Source organism: Bufo bufo, chromosome 3 (assembly GCF_905171765.1).
Source record: "Bufo bufo chromosome 3, aBufBuf1.1, whole genome shotgun sequence".
Lineage (NCBI taxonomy): Eukaryota > Metazoa > Chordata > Amphibia > Anura > Bufonidae > Bufo > Bufo bufo.
Window position 1 is genome coordinate 622,279,020 of NC_053391.1, and position 21,653 is coordinate 622,300,672.

General features: G+C 43.5%; 1 protein-coding gene across 2 annotated transcripts in view; it reads left to right on the top strand.

Moving 5' to 3' along the window:
* The window catches only part of SMAD9 (SMAD family member 9), a 42,447-nt gene extending 22,712 nt beyond the window's left edge, over window positions 1-19,735 (top strand). The window contains exons 1-7 of one of the 2 annotated variants that reach the window (XM_040426106.1): window positions 4,097-4,119; window positions 4,392-4,928; window positions 7,985-8,242; window positions 8,334-8,438; window positions 11,274-11,495; window positions 15,960-16,216; window positions 18,458-19,735. In XM_040426106.1, the coding sequence (XP_040282040.1) occupies window positions 4,517-4,928; window positions 7,985-8,242; window positions 8,334-8,438; window positions 11,274-11,495; window positions 15,960-16,216; window positions 18,458-18,601 (1,398 nt within the window). In that variant the 5' untranslated portion in view covers window positions 4,097-4,119; window positions 4,392-4,516 and the 3' untranslated portion in view covers window positions 18,602-19,735. Of the gene's footprint in view, window positions 1-4,096; window positions 4,120-4,391; window positions 4,929-7,984; window positions 8,243-8,333; window positions 8,439-11,273; window positions 11,496-15,959; window positions 16,217-18,457 lie in introns of those variants that run through there. The other variant, XM_040426105.1, reaches the window with a different exon arrangement.
* The last annotated feature ends 1,918 nt before the right edge of the window (window positions 19,736-21,653 follow it).

A 21,653-nucleotide genomic window follows, 5' to 3' on the forward strand; every position in this document is an offset into this window, starting at 1 on the left:
GTATTGTGGCTGGGTGCGTCTTATTGGGCGAAAAATACGGTAACATGTACCTTTTCCCCTTCATTGAGTTTCTTGTTGTTACAAGTTAGATTGTTTTTGCCCCCCCAAAAAATACAAATTTATATACCGCGCCAAATTTTGATTGGATTTCGATTTCTCGTTTGTTCATTGACTTTGGATTTTGTTAATTGATAAAAGAAATACAGCATGTAAATCTATATTTCAGTAACTCCTTCCAGCAGAAATCACTTCAAACAAACGCACATCCCTCACGCACATACTGAACGGAGAGCCAGATTTTATGGAACGGTTATTCACTTCCCTCAATTCTTTTTTCAACAATACCATTCTGTGCTACCTAAAATGTCTTCCTTCTCAGCTTATTCTTTGCCAATGCTGGTTTTACCAGTACTGGTATTTTATATGAATATAATATACAATGGTGCAAGAGAGGTTGTAAGTGTGATCTAAAGGTCATCAAATCTACACGCGGTATTCATTAATCAAACATTGGTAACAAAAGTACAGGAACCTATTAATCAGTCCCGCACATCAGCCTGAAGAAGTATTTGCATTTTATATTAAACGTTAAAAGTACTGTATTTTTTGTCCCATAAGACGCACTTTTTTCCCTCCCAAAGTGGGGGGAAAATGCCCCTGCATCTTATGGGGCGAATATTAATGGAAGCGCTTCATTAGTACCCGTGGACCGGGAAGCGGTGAAGGCTCTGTACTCACCGCTTCCTGGTCCTCAGCTCGGCTATCGGCTGTGCAGGGCTGCGCACAGTGTGAGGGCGCTCTTTGACCTCATACTGTGCGCCGCGATACACAGCCGACAGCAGGATAATGAGGATCGCGATGGTGAGGAGCAGTGGCGTCCAGGAGCAGGAGAGGCAAGTGAGTTTATTTTATTTGTGCTGGGGGCTGATAGATGGCTGACATATGGGGGGTTGATCTGAGGCATTGGGGGGTCTGATCTGAGGTCTGATTGACATTGGGGGTCTGATTGGGGCTGTAAGCTGAGGTCTGATTAACATTGGTGGTCTGACCTGAGGTGTAATGGAACATATTTTTTTCTTATTGTTCTCCTCTAAAACCTAGGTGCGTTTTATGGGCCGGTGCGTCTTATAGGGCGAAAAATACGGGTATTTAGAAAAAATTTGTCCAAAAAGTTGACTTTACATCATAAATTTTTCCGTGTTTTATTTAATCGGTGTAGATTTATTTAAGCTTTTATTGATACTGATCAACAAAAAAGGATATCTTAATAGAAAAAAGGGTTGTGCCATTATGCCATATTAGAAAATATAAGCAATAATAGAAGTATTAACCAGAGCAGAGAGCCGGTTCAGTTCCCACTCTGGAGGTCTCAGCATGACCATGTATTTCTTCAGAAATCAGGTTCATAGTTCCATCAATGATGAACATCTGTCCTGCTTCAGAACAGCACCAAACCATGATAAAATGTTTCTCTTGAGTAGTCTCTTCGTGCCATCTTCCCTCGCCCATTATTCTTGTTCAGGGTGGGCCTGATGGTGGACATTGACATTAACCATTGCAAGAAGCCTTTGACATTACCCAGAAATTCCTTGGGATCGCTAAGAAGATGATATGAATTGCTCAACAACTGATTAATATTAGGCCACCACTATCGGAGCAGTACCAGTGCTGTTAAATTTTTTAGAGTGTCTGCCAGTAGACTGGCGAACCTCAACATGACAAAAGAAATTTCTTGGAAACCTTGGCCTGATAAACATCAGTAGGCTAGAAAAGTCTGTCAGAGGCCTGGCCAGTGACCCTAAACTTATGGTGACTAGTAGATTTGTGGTTCCTAACACCTTTCCACATTTCAATGGTTCTAATTGCTGCACTAATAATTCATAGTAATAGTACAGTCTGATGATGGTGTGGATGCAGAAGCTGTTCCTAGGCAAGCACTGATGGATCCTGGCTAATCCTCCAGCAGCGGCTTTTCTCTTTTAGGCCACAATTGGGACACCCCCATACAAATGAAATATTTGGGTGGTCCCACTGAAGTCGTCCAGTTCAGCTGACTTACATCTAATATGTATAATGTGCCTTCACACAGTACTGGTAACCCTAGAGATTCACCCTCAGACTACTTTCACACTTGCGGCAGAGTGATCCGGCAAGCAGTTCCGTCGCCGGCAATCTGCATGCAAACGGACAGCATTTGTAGACTGATCCAGATGCGGATCCGTCTTACAAACGCATTGCAAGAACGGATCCTTCTCTCCGGATGTCCGCGAAGGACCGATCCGGCATTGCGGTATTTTTAATGCCGGATCTGGCACTAATACATTTCAATGTAAGATTCCAGCAACTGATCCGGAATTTTGGACGGAGATAATACCGCAGCATGCTGTGGTATTTCCTCCGTCCAAAACGCCGTTCAGTGACTGAACTGAAGACATCCTGATGCGTCCTGAAAGGATTTCTCTCCATTCAGAATGCATGGGGATGAAACTGATCAGTTCTTTTCCAGTATTGAGCCCCAGTGCCGTAAAAGAAAAACGCTAGTGTGAAAGTACCCTTAAAGTAAGATCACTTTAAATTATTTGGTCTTAAGGTCAAATACATGTGCAAACTGCTAAAAATTTAATGTTTTCCAAGATACTTGATCACCCCGATTGCACTATTTATTGAATGATGTTGCTTTTATTTTAACCTTCACATCTAATCTTTTGACAGTCTTGTCCAAGTAGTCTAAGCCAGCGGTGTAGCTATAGAGGATGTGCAGAGGCAATTGTAGCACCTTGACTGGTGCCTGAAAGGGGTCAGTTGTTCCTCTGCCACATAAGAAGACACCAGTTGGTAATGAGGGCCCAGTTTCAAATTTTACATTGGAGCCTATGAGCTTCCAGTACAGCTCTCGTCTACATCTTTTACAGTCTTGATCCTTGTATTTCCATTGATTTCTTGACTGAGTCATTGCCAGTGACCTCTGTCCCTCACTTCTAATGACTGTTCTTTCTCAGCATACAATTATCAAGCAATTTATATTCTCAGGACCTGTGATTTGATAATGGAAATTGCATAACTGGTTTATCAAAATCTGACACAATACTTTCAACAGAAATGAGGTCTGTGGTTGATGACCCAGACGTCCCTATGTGCAAGTGCGTTCATATCAAGTGTATATGTACAACATGCATTTACGTGTAGCTTGGCACCTCCTGTATTTCTAAAACATACTGAGAAGGTACCTCGGTCCCTGTAAAATGGGTCAAAGCAAACACAGGTTGAGACACTGCAGTGCACATATATCTTAAAGTGTACCTGAGTTTTCAAAAAAAAAAAAAAAGTTTGCATAACGGCTGTGCTTTCTTGTACAATCATAACTGCGAAGAAACAGTTATGTTTTGGCTTCCCCGTCTCTTTCAGCCATATTATTCCCTGGTTCAGCGGCACAGCTAGCTGCATTTCTCTCAGAAGCATTTCTCTCAGCACTGTATGCAGTGACCTCACTTCGCTTACTTCCCACTATGTTTTCTTCTAGGGCAGGCATGCTCAACTTGCGGCCCTCCAGCTGTTGCAAAACTACAACTCCCATCATTCCCGGACAGCCTACAGCTATCAGCCTACAGCAGGGCATGGTGGGAGTTGTAGTTTTACAACAGCTGGAGGGCCGCAGGTTGAGCATCCCTGTTCTAGGGAGTTCAGAAAGCTGATAAGAGGGTTAAATCACACTTACAGGTGCACAGGAGGCTCCTGTGATGTTCAGAAGCTTTGTAGCTTCTGAACATTGTTTTATCAGGCTCAGGGTTTTTATCATCTTTTTTTCAGGTGGATGCAGGCAGATCTTTTTTAAATGAAGTGATTTAGAAATGTACTACTTACTTACACCATTCTCTATTAAATGAAATGAACTTGTGTGACAGTACAATCACTCCATCCCCTTGGTACCCGGGCGTGTGCACACACTGTCCTCTCAGTGCTGAAAGATTCATACCGTGTAGGGACACACCTATTGTGAAGAGGCTTGGTAACAACCGTTTGCCAATTTAGTCATATGTTTCCAGAATGAAGAACAGAAGAGACAGCACAAGGCAAATTTCTAGCAATACAAATATTTACTAAAATGGACAGATCAAGCAGGTGGAGAGTTCGCACCCTAGGGTTTAGGGCCGGTTATATAAATGGTTGGAGGATATTTTTTTAATGTCTAGACTAAGGACTTCAGTAGTCCGTAGAAAACCACCCAAAAGCCCTATTACCAACATTGTAGGTGCATTGGCTTCTTGGAGTCATTGAATCCTATCTTATTGTTTAGTGGTAGATATGTTGCTTTTTACATTCTTCATTTATTCTGCTTGGCACGTGTACATTTTTGTGCTTTGGTCTAACTGTCTGTATTTTTTCATTAACAGAGTCTATTGAGAGATTGAGAGTCCTTCTCATAAACTGTTAAAAGCGTCTTCAGATTGAAGAAAAAACTAATCTAATAAAGAAGTATCCTATATTCAGGAGGGTGTTGCCTGACCGTGACACTCTTATGCACACCAGCACCCCGATCAGTTCCTTGTTCTCCTTCACTAGCCCTGCTGTTAAGCGGCTGCTCGGCTGGAAGCAAGGAGATGAGGAGGAAAAATGGGCAGAAAAAGCAGTGGATTCACTGGTGAAGAAGCTGAAGAAGAAGAAGGGTGCAATGGAAGATCTTGAGAAGGCGCTAAGTTCCCCAGGACAGCTTAGTAAATGCGTCACTATTCCAAGATCACTGGACGGGAGACTGCAGGTGTCACATCGAAAGGGTCTTCCACATGTCATCTACTGTAGGGTCTGGAGGTGGCCGGATCTTCAGTCACATCATGAGTTAAAACCACTTGAATGCTGCGAGTTTCCTTTTGGATCAAAACAGAAGGATGTATGCATAAATCCTTACCATTACCGAAGGGTGGAAACTCCAGGTAAAAAAAAATCTTACTTGTAATTAGTAATTTGTGCGTTGATTTACTTAAAAGGGCTGTGAAAATGTTCAAATGCTGGGGCTGTGATGACATAACTGTTGGACCCCTGCCTCTTCCAGCGCCACAACCACCCCTCCTGTCTCCTTCTAGCCTCTGTCTCCCTGGCTGCAGCAGCGACGTTCCTGTCGTCACACATAACTGCTGCAACACTGGTCTCAGTGGAACCCGAGGGAGGCAGAGGAGCAGCAGTGGTGGAGGTCGAACTGGAGAGCATTGGCTCTCTTGTAATTTACACTCACCTAAAGAATTATTAGGAACACCATACTAATACGGTGTTGGACCCCCTTTTGCCTTCAGAACTGCCTTAATTCTACGTGGCATTGATTCCACAAGGTGCTGATAGCATTCTTTAGAAATGTTGGCCCATATTGATAGGATAGCATCTTGCAGTTGATGAAGATTTGAGGGATGCACATCCAGGGCACGAAGCTCCCGTTCCACCACATCCCAAAGATGCTCTATTGGGTTGAGATCTGGTGACTGTGGGGGCCATTTTAGTACAGTGAACTCATTGTCATGTTCAAGAAACCAATTTGAAATGATTCGAGCTTTGTGACATGGTGCATTATCCTGTTGGAAGTAGCCATCAGAGGATGGATACATGTTCTCATTCTGTTTACGCCAAATTCGGACTCTACCATTTGAATGTCTCAACAGAAATCGAGACTCATCAGACCAGGCAACATTTTTCCAGTCTTCAACAGTCCAATTTTGGTGAGCTCGTGCAAATTGTAGCCTCTTTTTCCTATTTGTAGTGGAGATGAGTGGTACCCGGTGGGGTCTTCTGCTGTTGTAGCCCATCCGCCTCAAGGTTGTGCGTGTTGTGGCTTCACAAATGCTTTGCTGCATACCTCGGTTGTAACGAGTGGTTATTTCAGTCAACGTTGCTCTTCTATCAGCTTGAATCCGTCGGCCCATTCTCCTCTGACCTCTAGCATCCACAAGGCATTTTTGCCCACAGGACTGCCGCATACTGGATGTTTTTCCCTTTTCACACCATTCTTTGTAAACCCTAGAAATGGTTGTGCGTGAAAATCCCAGTAACTGAGCAGATTGTGAAATACTCAGACCGGCCCGTCTGGTACCAACAACCATGCCACGCTCAAAATTGCTTAAATCACCCATTCTGACATTCAGTTTGGAGTTCAGGAGATTGTCTTGACCAGGACTACCCCCCTAAATGCATTGAAGCAACTGCCATGTGATTGGTTGACTAGATAATTGCATTAATGAGAAATAGAACAGGTGTTCCTAATAATTCTTTAGGTGAGTGTAGTGCCTTAATTTGCTAAAATTGTTAATAACTCAGACAACGCCGTTTCCTGCTCAGTCCTTTTTCTATAGATTGTGTACACATCACCCAATGTTTCTTTTCCGTCGCATAGATACAAGTACTGGAATTACATTGGTGTGCCTCTTCCTTCTATAGTATTCAGTGGTAGATCACCTCTTTGAGAAGACCGTCCCTGATGTAGACTAGATCTTTGTTTTCAGTTTCCTAATATCCTGTGTATATTGACCCTTTTGTATCAGGGGACCACCGCTCTAAAAGACGATTTTTACTGCAGGTGTTAATGGTCATCTCAAAGAGGTTTTCAAGAGCATTTAGGCTTTTGCAACATTATTATGTTTTAGGCCAATGCAAAATAAATAAAAACCAAAGCATCTTTGTATCTATCCTACTGTTCTATGGCTATACCTCCTATGTGTCTCCATAGCTACAGACTACAAACAAACCCTGTGTAGTCTGATAATACATCCTTTCATATTCCCAATTATTCTTGTGATCTACCTAATACAAATATATATACAGGAGTAGGCTACAGGTGAAGTGGGTATGGTACCGTGGAGACACATGGCTCTTCATAAAAACTAGACACAAAATGGTAGGATATTTTTAATGAGGAATATTTCCAAGGTTTCGGAATTTTTCCTTTTAGATTGACAGTATTAATAAAACAAATAGTTGTGACTGAGTACATTATTTTTCAAAGGGATTGTCAGAATGTTTAATATTGATGACCTATCCTCAGGATAGGTCATCGGAATGTGATCCTGGGAACCCCCCGCTGATGAACTGTTTGAAGAGGCTGCAGTGCTCATGTGAGCTTACAGAGCACAGTGCCGTCCATTGGATAGTGGCTGTGCTTGGTATAGCAGCTTAGTCCTATTTACTTGAATGGAACTGAACTGCGCCTAGGCCTAGTGATTGATGAACGTGACGTCATAGGCCTAGGAACATGCTGTGCTAGTCACTGAGCGCCACGGTCTCTTCAAACAGCTGATCGACGAGGGTCCCAGAAGTTGACCCCCATGATGAGATGGCGATGACAAATCCTGAGGATAGGTCATCGGTATTAAAGACTCGGACAACCCCTTTAAGGAGGAAGACATAAAGGACTCAAACAATCTTCACAACAGTGTTGCTTCTACATTATCTCATTTGTCATCTGTTCATTTACATTTAGTTGAAAAGTTTTTATGTTTGTTCAAGCAGCTCTCCGTATCCGCCTTAGCAAGATAATGCCGCAAACTGCTGGAACCCCAGTTGACTACAATAGGATCCTGCAGGGATCGCTATCACACTTTCCGGCATAAATGGCAGCTTTCAGCAACAAGTCCTGCATGCATGACTTTCTGTCTGGCCAAAAGCTGTCGTTGTGGAGGAAAGAGGATGTATCCCCGTCTGATACCATTATAGTCAGTTGGGGATCCGTCAGTTTACGGCATTATCTGGCTATGCCCGATACGGTGAACTCCGTGAGGCTGTTCCTCTGCCAGATTTCACAATGCAGATCTGTACTTAGGATAAGATGGCCTCACTGCTTCTCATAGCCTAAAACACCTCCTGCTTGTCCAGCCTTCTCGAGTGAATTTGTTTTTTTACTTTAATCAGAGAGGGGCTATGATAATACAGGTCTGGTTATGTTTATGTCCCCCTGTTGGTCAGACATGGTTCTGCTACTTCTCTATAATAACCATTATTTCTCTTTCAGTTCTTCCACCTGTACTGGTTCCCAGGCATAGTGAGTTTAATACAGATCTCAGTCTGCTGGCCAAGTTTCGAAATACGTCCCTCAACAACGAACCACTGATGCCTCACAATGCCACCTTCCCTGAGTCATTTCAGCAGCCGGTGTGCACTCCGTTCTCGTCCTCCCCCAACAATATCTTCCACCACTCGCCGAACACTATTGGCTACCCCGATTCCCCCAGAAGTTCTTCTGAACCAGGAAGCCCTTACCAGATCACAGGTGATCTACACTGACATCTGGCAAGCTGTTGCCTTCTAACTTGTTGTTACATTTTGTATTTACAACATTTACCTGTTTTTTGTCCCCAAAGATACCCCACCACCACCGTACAACCCACCAGAGGTTCATGGGAACCAAAACAGAAACTCAGGGGACTCAACTGAATGTCAATTAGTTTTACCAGCTACAATCAGAGGTAGGTGATAAATGAAAGGACCTTCTGTCTAGTATTTGTGATAATGAAAGGCTGGTATAGAATTCTGCTGTGCATGTAAATGTCCACAAGTTTGCCAGAATAATAAGTAGATCTAATGGAGCCTCAGACAATGATCTCAGACAGATATACCCAAATTGCAAAGACAAAAACAAAAGTTAGTCAGCACTTCTTAAGACGCAGATGGCTGAAAATCCAAAATCATATACAATGCAACAGAACTCTGCAAACCTAAAATACACAAAACATATGATCTAATACTCACCATATAAATGAATTTGAGGTTCTCACTAATACATTATGATCAGACTTATTTGTGCCCATCCACCATGGCAAGGTGACCTCTCTTGGATGGGAACCTCTCCTAAATGCCACCTTTTCTGGTGCCCCCTGGCCTCCAGTGAATTCAGGGCAAACAGATTCCACTTGCAGTATATACTGGACCCACCCTGTATGCTACCTTTCTTTGTGCCAGCAGGCCTCCAATGAATATAGGGAAACCGGGCTCCAGCTTTATGCTACACTACTTAAAATCAGTCTGTGGGAAAGATGGGTTATCTGCCAGCACTGCATCCTCTTCAGGGCAGTGTCCAGTGCAGGGTAATTACAGTTCAGTTCTAATAAATGGCACGAACAGCCGCTACAATCTAGACAGCATGCAGGTAAACATTGAAGAGGTTGCATTGCTCACATGAGCACCGCAGCCTTTTCAAACAGCTGATTCGACCCCCAGTGATCTGCTATTAATAACCAATCCTGAGGATAGGTGATCAATATCATGAAAACAAGACGTATGTAGCACTGTAGCACACATGGTTCTGGTATCTCCCATAGACTTAAAGAGGGTCTGTCACCTCCAAAATCTGTTTCCAAGCAAGCATACCTCCATGTAGGGTAAGTGCCCTGAAATATAACTATAGCTTTCATGGCAAAATCCAGTTCTCTCACTCTGAGAAATGCTTCTTTTTATTTGTATGTATTTTGATGCGCCGTGGACAGGGCCACTTTGTTAAGTGCACCGGGCTTTATCTACCAGCTGTCAATCTAAGAAGGGAAGCAATGGGCAGTGTTACTTGCAGAACGATGGTGCACCAAAAGAAGCGGCCCCGCCTTTGGTGCACTGAAAGCTTATTTGCATAAAAATAAAAGAAAGCATTTTGATAACTATACCACAAGAATGGTATAGTTATCGTATCCTACATGTATGCCTACTTGATAGACTGCCTTTAAAGGCTGTGTACACGTTTGGGGACATTTTTTTTATTTATTATTGCATAGTGCTCATTTTGAGCTAAAAATCTGTAAAATTGGTCTTTATTAAAAATGTTGAAACACTGTCTTTTTTAAGCCTTTGTTTATCTAGTAGCAGGATCAGAATTTTCTGTCTGTTCCGTCTGGCACCTTAGCTGACGGCTCCTTATCTCTGCTTTCTGATATTATAAACACTCATTATAGCGCAATTCTTGTCTTACTGATAAGAATGTGGCTTAAATAAGTGGTTATGACCTTTTGGTAATTTAGAGATGAGGTTTAGGACAAATGCACACAGCCGTGAGCGGTCCGTGGTATCCCGGCCTGGCATCCTGCTGAGAGCGTCACTGGTTGCTATGACGCCGTGCGCTTCATGCCGCCGCTGCACTACAGTAATGCACTCATATAGATCATAGCAACCAATGACGCCGTGCGCTCCTGCTCTCAGCAGGATGCCAGGCCGGGATACCACGGACCGCTCACGGCCGTGTGAATTCGGCCTTATTAGATGACCAAAGTACCAGTCACACAGTTAGAAAAACAGTTAACCCTTTGTGACAGAACGGCTCAATATTTTTAATAAAGACCAATTGAAAAAAGGATTTTAGCCCAAAATGAATAAAATGCAATCATTAAAAGAAAAACTGCCCCCAAAGGTGTACATAGCCTTTAAGCCCTTAGTGACCACCAATACACCTTTTTACGACGGTCACTAAGGGGCCCGGTCTAAGCGCTGGACCCTTACATGCTGTTTAACCCCTTACATGCTGCAGACAATGGCGCCTGCATTGTATTTTAAAAGAAATCTAAATATTGCCTGTTATAGTCCCCTTTTGCGACTATTGAATGGTAAAGAAAAGTAAAAAAAACATTTTTTACATTAAAAAAATTTCAATAAAAAATATTTTTTTCCCCCATTTAAAATATGCTTTTCAATGAAAAATAAATTGCAAAAATAAAATCTCCACTAGATGTTTGGTATCGCCGCTTCTGTAACAACCCGCACTACACAAATCATATAAATTATTCCCTAAGGTAAACACTGTAAAAAAAAAAAAAATGCTAATTTATTCTTAAACTTAATAAGTGATCAAAAAGCGTAATTTAACCTAAAATGATACCAATGAATCAACCCCGCAAAAATCAAATCATGTATCATGTAAAAACTCAGTGGCAGTATTGCTGTTTTTTCCCCATCTCCTTCCCAGAAAGAATTAATAAAAGTTAATCAGAAAGTTATTTATACCCCAAAATGGCTCCATTAAAAACTCCAACTTGTCCTGTAAAAAACATGCCCTTATACAACTACATAGATGGTGCGCCACTATGGGGGACAACTACATAGATGGAAAAATAAAAAAGTTATAGCACTTGGAAGGCGACAATGAAAAAAGGAATAAAAATGCTTAGTCAGTAAGGGCCAAAACAGGCTGGTCACCAAGGGGTAAGAGACAAGTATGGCCACTTTACTGCCACAAATGGGAACCAGGCGTATATAATCTTTGATTACATATTTATATTGTTATAGCGGACAACACTTTTTATTTCATATTGACCTTCCCACAGATTTCCGTCCTGTGTGCTATGAAGAACCACTGCACTGGTGTTCTGTTGCCTATTACGAGCTCAACAATCGCGTGGGGGAGACATTCCAGGCATCGTCCCGCAGCGTACTCATCGATGGGTTCACAGACCCCTCTAATAACAAGAACAGGTTTTGTTTAGGACTTTTATCCAATGTCAACCGAAACTCCACTATTGAAAACACCCGCCGGCACATCGGCAAAGGTAAGCGTCAACTCCAGAGGGTGATCATTTGAGAGTTCAACTCTTCTGTAATAAGGGAATTAAACTGTAAGGCTGCAGGCACACGACATACATTTTAAGTAAAAACGGACGGATCACATTGAAATCAATTGGACCGTTTTTAATGGCTGTTTAGACATGAGTGTACATGGATACACTAGGACATGTAGGGGTTAAAAAAATACTCACCTCATCCACTTGCACCCACAGAGGCAGTTGCTCCTGGCGTAGGTTCTTTTCAATGAAGAGAGGAGCAACTGCCTCTGCGTGTGCAAGTAGATGATTATTTTTATTTTTTTTTTGCTAAAACGACTGGGAGCCACTATAGGGGACATTATTACAGATGGTGCGCCACTATAGGGGACATTATTACAGATGGTGCGCCACTATGGGGGACATTATTACAGATGGTGCGCCACTATGGGGGACATTATTACAGATGGGGACCACTATGGGGGACATTATTACAGATGGGGACCACTATGGGGGACATTATTACAGATGGGGACCACTATGGGGGACATTATTACAGATGGGGACCACTATGGGGGACATTATTACAGATGGGGACCACTATGGGGGACATTATTACAGATGGTGCGCCACTATGGGGGACATTATTACAGATGGAGGCCACTATGGGGGACATTATTACAGATGGTGCGCCACTATGGGGGACATTATTACAGATGAAGGCCACTATTGGGAACATTTATTACAGATGCGGGCCAGTATGGGGGACATTATTACAGATGGGGGCCACGATGGGGGACATTATTACAGATGGTGCGCCACTATGGGGGACATTATTACAGATGGAGGCCACTATGGGGGACATTATTACAGATGGTGCACCACTATGGGGGACATTATTACAGATGGTGCACCACTATGGGGGACATTATTACAGATGGAGGCCACTATGGGGGACATTATTACAAATGGAGGCCACTATGGGGGACATTATTACAGATGGGGACCACTATGGGGGACATTATTACAGATGGGGACCACTATGGGGGACATTATTACAGATGGGGGCCACTATGGGGGGACATTATTACAGATGGGGGCCACTATGGGGGACATTATTACAGATGGGCCTCCACTATGGGACATTATTGCAGATGGGGACCACTATGGTGGACATTATTACAGATGGGGGCCACTATGGGGGACATTATTACAGATGGGGGTCACTATGGGGGACATTATTACAGATGGGGACCACTATGGGGGACATTATTACAGATGGGGACCACTATGGGGGACATTATTACAGATGGGGACCACTATGGGGGACATTATTACAGATGGGGACCACTATGGGGGACATTATTACAGATGGTGCGCCACTATGGGGGACATTATTACAGATGGAGGCCACTATGGGGGACATTATTACAGATGGTGCGCCACTATGGGGGACATTATTACAGATGAAGGCCACTATTGGGAACATTTATTACAGATGCGGGCCAGTATGGGGGACATTATTACAGATGGGGGCCACGATGGGGGACATTATTACAGATGGTGCGCCACTATGGGGGACATTATTACAGATGGAGGCCACTATGGGGGACATTATTACAGATGGTGCACCACTATGGGGGACATTATTACAGATGGTGCACCACTATGGGGGACATTATTACAGATGGAGGCCACTATGGGGGACATTATTACAAATGGAGGCCACTATGGGGGACATTATTACAGATGGGGACCACTATGGGGGACATTATTACAGATGGGGACCACTATGGGGGACATTATTACAGATGGGGGCCACTATGGGGGGACATTATTACAGATGGGGGCCACTATGGGGGACATTATTACAGATGGGCCTCCACTATGGGACATTATTGCAGATGGGGACCACTATGGTGGACATTATTACAGATGGGGGCCACTATGGGGGACATTATTACAGATGGGGGTCACTATGGGGGACATTATTACAGATGGGGGTCACTATGGGGGACATTATTACAGATGGGGGTCACTATGGGGAACATTATTACAGACGGGGGTCACTATGGGGAACATTATTACAGACGGGGGCCACTATGGTGGACATTATTACAGATGGGGGCCACTATGGTGGACATTATTACAGATGGGGGCCACTATGGTGGACATTATTACAGATGGTGCGCCACTATGGGGGACATTATTACAGATGAAGGCCACTATTGGGAACATTTATTACAGATGCGGGCCAGTATGGGGGACATTATTACAGATGGGGGCCACTATGGGGGACATTATTACAGATGGGGGCCACGATGGGGGACATTATTACAGATGGTGCGCCACTATGGGGGACATTATTACAGATGGAGGCCACTATGGGGGACATTATTACAGATGGTGCACCACTATGGGGGACATTATTACAGATGGAGGCCACTATGGGGGACATTATTACAAATGGAGGCCACTATGGGGGACATTATTACAGATGGGGACCACTATGGGGGACATTATTACAGATGGGGACCACTATGGGGGACATTATTACAGATGGGGGCCACTATGGGGTGACATTATTACAGATGGGGGCCACTATGGGGGACATTATTACAGATGGGCCTCCACTATGGGACATTATTGCAGATGGTGCGCCACTATGGGGGACATTATTACAGATGGTGCACCACTATGGTGGACATTATTACAGATGGGGGCCACTATGGGGGACATTATTACAGATGGGGGTCACTATGGGGAACATTATTACAGATGGGGGTCACTATGGGGGACATTATTACAGATGGGGGTCACTATGGGGGACATTATTACAGATGGGGGTCACTATGGGGAACATTATTACAGATGGGGGTCACTATGGGGAACATTATTACAGACGGGGGCCACTATGGTGGACATTATTACAAATGGGGGCCACTATGGTGGACATTATTACAGATGGGGGCCACTATGGGGGACATTATTACAGATAGGGGACATTATTACAGATGGGGGGCACTATGGGGGCATTATCTGTAATAATAATTGTGTGTGTAATAATTATGTGCGCATGAGGGCACTGCCAGGGTTGGGATCTTTATTTTAAAAAAATGCCAGTGAAATTCAACCTTTTTCATGGCCTTTTTTAGCAGGAGTTAAAAACGGACAGATGGACAGAAAATGGATGCACAAATGGTTGAAAAATGGCCATGAACAACTGACAGTCCTAATGACGGTCCATTGCACTCTTCAGCTTTAAAATAAGAGTATAGGCCTGTCACCAGCCTTCTCCACCGCTCATTTCCTTTTCTTCTGCCTGTTTGGTACAATGCAATTTCAGACTCTAAGACACATAAGTATAATACCACCTGCTTTATGATGGCACAGTAGGTCATATAGTCTGAATACTGTCAAATGCACATGGTAGGCAGCTTAGCTGAGCTCCTGTAATTCATTGGACAGGTAAAGGGAACGTGTCTTCAGAAAATGAGCTATTGTGTGGATCAAGTTTTTATATTAAAATTAGTTTTTTTCAGAATTTTTGATGATTGCCACTGGCAGTTTTCGCACTGGCCATAAAGTTGAAAGGGGTTTGTCTGAGATTCTGACATTGATGGCCTATCAGTCATCAATATGAGATCGGTGGGGGTCCAACTCCTGGCAACCCTGACACTGAAAATGCGGAACGCACACTGCCAGTGTCCGTGTTTTGCGGATCAGCAAAACACACACGGACGTGTGAATGGAGCCTAAAACTTGATTTAAACAATCGGTCCTGATATTTCCTGATGACAGATTCGTCTGACTGATATTCTATATATTCTCATTAAGAAGAGGGTAATAAGCCACTGCCATACTCCACTGACGGAGCCTTATGATCCATGAGAACAAAGGATTGGGTGTGTGGAAATCCAACCAACCCCTCTTTATTTTCTCCAAAATCTGAGACTGCTGGAGAGTCGGTACATTCCCATACACATTAGATGGTAGCCCAGTCCTGACAAAATAGGCGGTTTCTGACAACCTTCTTTAGTTTTTACTTACCAGGTTAATACCACTCTACTTGCCAGAATGCAGATCACTAGAGCAAGTTTGAACTACCAAGGAACGCTGGGATATTTCAGATCTGAAGCCTGCAGTATGGTAAATGCGGCTCTGGATTATCCCAATCAGTCCAACATAGCAAATATAATATATCTAACCCCGTCAGCAGTTATCTTTGGGGAAAGTCTGATCTGAACAGAGATTCCACATGTAGCCATTCTGATGTTCAGGCTTTGTCTGCAGAACTAGGACCTCCCCATGACATCCATATGCTCAAATAAAAATAAAAGAACTGAATTGAACTAGGCGGGGGTATAAGTTGGCCATCTCGGCCATAAAACACCTTTAAGTGTATGCTAAAGTAGTTTTCCTGATGTGACCATAGTACCTTCCAGCTAATTGTCTTCTCTGCTAACGGTTTAGGGGTCCATCTGTATTATGTCGGGGGAGAGGTCTATGCAGAATGTCTAAGTGACAGCAGCATATTTGTACAAAGTCGCAACTGTAATTACCAGCATGGCTTCCACCCGGCAACTGTCTGCAAGATCCCAAGCGGCTGCAGCTTGAAGATATTCAATAACCAGCTGTTCGCTCAGCTCCTCTCACAGTCGGTGAACCAAGGTTTTGAAGTGGTGTACGAGCTTACCAAAATGTGCACCATACGGATGAGCTTTGTAAAGGTAAGTACAATAACAGATAATGTAGGGGTGTGACTGACAGATGACTTCCTCACATCAGCCCCTAGGCTACTGCATAATACACGGGCTGTTACTGACCAAACTAAAGTAAAGCTGAATTTACACCGTCTGATGTTTGGTTCGATGACGAATATTGAGAACAAACGTTCCTACAAACTCTAATTCCCAATAATCTGCCCATCTAAAGGTGTCGCAGATCACCCGATAAACAAAGTGAAACACTCGCTCATCGGATGAAATGATCGGGGGTGCGGACACCTCAATCATTGTTCCCAGACAGAAGATCGTGCTATCTACACAGCACACTGCTGCTCGGGAACAATGATTTTGTATGGAGACGAGCAATAGCAGCAGCCATCGCTCATCCTCATGCTGTGTAGGTGATCACTGAATGTAAATGCAAGCGCTCCACCTCCACTTAACGAGCAGCCGATTGTCAGGAACCCTTCCTTCCCGACAATCGGATGCTCCTCCCAGCAACTAAATGCGCCTTAAGAATGATTGTACTTTTTTTTTAATCTCGTTTGTGATCTCCGTTGATATCTAGGATGCTGGAGTGGAGGAAACAGGGAAAGAAGACTTGTGATGCCAAAAGTAGCAGTAGGTCAGCATATAGTTAAAGGGGTTCTGCACTTTCATTTAACTGATGATCTATCCTCTGGACACCCGGGACCCTCGCCGATCAGCTGTTTGAGAAGGCAGCGGCGCTCCAGCAGCACCGCGGCCTTCTCACTGTTTACCGCCGGGCCGCCTGCCCACTGATGTCACGACTAGTATCAACTAGCGTGGGCGGGGCTAAGCTCTGTTCACTTGAATGGAGCTTAGCCGCGCCCACGCTAGTTGATACTAGTTGTGATGTCAGTGGGCAGGCGGCCCGGCGGTAAACAGTGAGAAGGCCGCGGTGCTGCTGGAGCGCCGCTGCCTTCTCAAACAGCTGATCGGCGGGGGTCCCGGGTGTCGGACCCCCGCCGATCAGAAGCTGATGATCTATCCAGAGGATAGATCATCAGTTAAATGAAAGTGCAGAACCCCTTTAAAGAGGACCTTTCACCGATTCTTACCCTATGAACTAACTATACAGACATGTGGAGCGGCGCCCAGGGATCTCACTGCACTTACTATTATCCCTGGGCGCCGCTCCGTTCTCCCGTTATGCCCTCCGGTATCTCCGCTCACTAAGTTATAGTAGGCGGAGATTCCAGTCCCTAAGTTATGGTAGGCGGAGTCTGCTCTAGCGCTGGCCAATCGCAGCGCAGAGCTCACAGCCTGGGAGGTTATTTTCTCCCAAGCTGTGAGCTCTGCAATGCGATTGGCCAGCGCTAGAGCAGACTCCGCCTACCATAACTTAGGGAACGGAGATACCGGAGGGCATAGCAGGAGAACGGAGCGGCGCCCGGGGATAATAGTAAGTACAGTGAGATCCCCGGGCGCCGCTCCACATGTCTGTATAGTTAGTTCATAGGGTAAGAATCGGTGAAAGGTCCTCTTTAAGGAAGGGAAGCTGTGGAGAAGAATGCAGATGGATGGCTGCAAGAGTTAGTGTTTTCAAAGCACATGTCTGTATGGAACAAATAGTGAGCTATACAGGGGAGTATATGGCACCCCTATTACTATTAGTAACTAACGTGAGGTCCATATCGGAGCTGACGGCCTAACTATATTAAAATTGGCTGTTCATGCACTGGTTGACACCAGTGAGCAAGTGCATGCATAGAACTGTACAAAAAGCACAACATGGTGTTAAAATCCCCACCCTTTATTAAAAAAACTTGGTATTACACTGACTGAAGGATGATAACACAGGCCAATGGATACTGAATGTGGGAGGAACGACTGTTCTACTCATTATCAGGAGCACATCCCTGATTACACAGGGTTAATCGGTTAATTGCTGCTGATAATCGGTCATCTTTCATCCTGATGAAAGATGCTGATCAGCCGATGAACGAGCAAATGCACACAAATGAGCGTTCGTATTCCTGATAATTTCCCCCGAAATTGTGCCGTGTAATAGGTATCTTAGATGCTTTGGTCGCTATAAAGTTATGATCATAGGATCTAGACTTCCTGCTAGTAATCTCACAGAAGAAGGCCTCAGTCAGTCTGAGAATAGGGAACAATCATTTGCTAAAGAACTACACAGTGAATTTAGGGTCTTGACTTACTGCCCCCCTATGGAAATCACCTAGGACATAAACTAACTTCTGATTCCTTGCTTCTTAGGGTTGGGGAGCAGAGTATCACCGTCAAGATGTCACAAGCACACCTTGCTGGATTGAGATCCATCTTCACGGTCCTTTGCAATGGCTGGACAAGGTTCTGACTCAGATGGGCTCCCCCCATAATCCCATCTCCTCTGTATCATAATACAAATATCTGAGTGCTATTGCAGGCAGTGGCTTAAAGAATATCTTTCTTTTTTTAAGAATTATTTGTAATGTACATAGTTATATTCCGGTCTGTGTACTGTGGCTTTTACTGTGTAACATAAAACGAGCGCTGATGATTTTCATATCATCTACAGACATATTTCTCTTAAGGAAACACTTCACCCTTAACTCACTTGATTTCTAAATTGCCTCTTACAGAAACCTGATGCACTTAAATACGGTACACCATTCAATGATTTTATGAATTTCATTTATTTTCTTATTTTTTTTTATATAAATATGTTCTTCGTTGATGACGGGACTCAGGATTGGTTTTAAGAGTTATTTTTTTTTTATATTTGTGTCTTGTGAATTTAATTAGGAAAAGGAATGGAAAAAAAATAATCTTTTAACAAATTTGCATTTCTTGTAGCAATATATACACGTGTCTTTAAAGATGTTTGAAACTTAGATGATTTTGTTTCTCTCTGGCTTGGTATTACTTTTGCCAGATATGATATCATATGGCAAAGTAATTTGTTATAATAAATGATACTTTGCTGGGAGGTACAGGGACGGCCCAGAAAAGAAGAAAAAAATGCATAAATACTAAATAAACGAAATAAATGAGAACAGATTAAAGAGTGAAAAACCTCTTTAATGTGGCCCTGACTGAGAATGAAATGGATGATCATTTTCTATTGAATTCAGGTATGGCTGAGTTTTTAAGAGGCAGCACTTCCCCAAACTTACGCCGACATTCAGATAATTATATAGGCGTGGGTCTGAGCCCAGATATTTATCACGATATGGCAGTGAGGACAGATAATTATCAGGACATGGGTCTGAGCCCAGATATTTATCACGATATAGCAGTGAGGACAGATAATTATCAGGACATGGGTCTGAGCCCAGATATTTATCACGATATGGCAGTGAGGACAGATAATTATCAGGACATGGGTCTGAGCCCAGATATTTATCACGATATGGCAGTGAGGACAGATAATTATCAGGACATGGGTCTGAGCCCAGATATTGATCACGATATGGCAGTGAGGACAGATAATTATCAGGACATGGGTCTGAGCCCAGATATTTATCACGATATGGCAGTGAGGACAGATAATTATCAGGACATGGGTCTGAGCCCAGATATTTATCACGATATGGCGGTGAGGACAGATAATTATCTAAAAATGGATCTCAGGCCTTGAGGGAAGAACAGCACATTGGTCTATGGACAGATAATTATCAGGACATGTGTCTGAGACATGATTATTAGGATGCAATTATTCCTGTAGAAATGATTTTAATAGGAAAAATTAAAATTAACCCTGTTGTTGTATTAATACGAAGGGAAATCTGGCTTATTTTCCAGTCTGTATGCCAGTAAACCTACACATCTGCATGGCCATGTGTGCAGGTGTTAATGGGGAGCGAAGTCTCCTGGTGCACCCTACAGCCTATTACCCCCTCTATGCTCAGGTTGCCCCGTGCTAGCATGTACAAGGCAGAGTATCGGAGTAAGTGTAAATCCAGTCCTATATAGGACTGTGGAGAACACTGATCATCCTTTTCTTGTCAGCGAGAAGTAGTCCATGTGTATAACGGCAGGGCAGGCTTCGACACCTGAAGAATTCCTCTTTTTGAATCATGGTTTTGTTAAGTAGCTCAACAACAACTGGAGAGCTACAGATTCAATAAAACTGTTTAACCAGGGCTCGTGGGACCGATGTGACTGCCCCAGACTGTGTCCTAAACTTTGTTGCATGCAATACCATTCACGTGTACAAAACCTGGATGTATAAAAGATGCAGCGGAAATCCCAAAGTGAACCAAGAGTTATTATCATAATGGATATGTCACAAAATGAATAAAAATCATTGAAATCTTTATTATTTGCAGTATCAGTAAAGGAGTATCCGGCTTTTGTGACAAGCAGGGAACTGATGAACTTACCCATTAACCCTATCAGCCGTAAAAAGCAGTATCTATATATGGCTTTACACACTATGGGGGCAATTTGAAACGTTTTGCAATTTTATGCACTGACCACCAGAAGATGAGCCAAATTTGTTAAGAAACCTTTGACCCTTAATAAATTTGGCACATCCAGTGCCCTTCTGCTTAAGACTGGCATATGTCACACCAGTTTTAATAAAATAATACATTTCCTCCTCTCTGTTCTGCAGAGTAAGCAGCTGTACAGCAACCATAACCTGCAGGAGGAAACATTTGCTACTACTTTGCTGAGAATTGGCAGGCCCTCCATTCCTTACCCCTCACAGTTCTCCCTCAAGGATCCACCATAGTTTAGAGAGAAGAACAGCTGCAAAGAGCAAGTCCTTTAACTGCTTCATTACCAGAGTGTTAACCCCCCCCCCCCCCCTCCCCTTCCATACCAGGCCTATTTTTCAATTTTAGCAGTTGGCCTATCTAACTGCAAATAACTATTTAAAGAGGACCTGACACCACAAAATGCAACACAATCTGAAAGCAGTATGATATAGAGCAGGAGGAGCTGAGCAGATTTATATTTAGTTTCAAGTTTCAAGTTTCAAAGATTCAATAAAAGCTGTATTTTATACATTTATATCTTAGTTTTTTCCAACTCCTGTGAACAGCTATAGGTACAGGAGGGAGGAGTTACCAGTGACTGACAGATCTGATACACACAATGCTATCTGTCACTGATAACTACTCCTTCCTGTACTGATAGCTGTTCACAGCAGTAGGGAAAAGTAAAGATATAAATGTATAAATTACAGGTTTTACTGAATCTTTTCCCACCCTGACGAAGGAGCCCGTTTGGCTCTGAAACGCGTAGGTTTCAGTCTTTTGTCCTACGGAGGCCACTGTACTCGTATCAGGTGACGTCACCACTAGCGGTTTCCCGGGTAACAGACCAAGCTCCCTCGCGACGCGCGTGCTTCCGGCCGGGGCCGCGCTGCTGCTGACAGGTGAGCAAGAAGAACGCCGCGACTTGAAAGGATACCAGTATCCCCACAGGAACAACAAGAGGAACCCAGAAGGAATAACACAGTGGA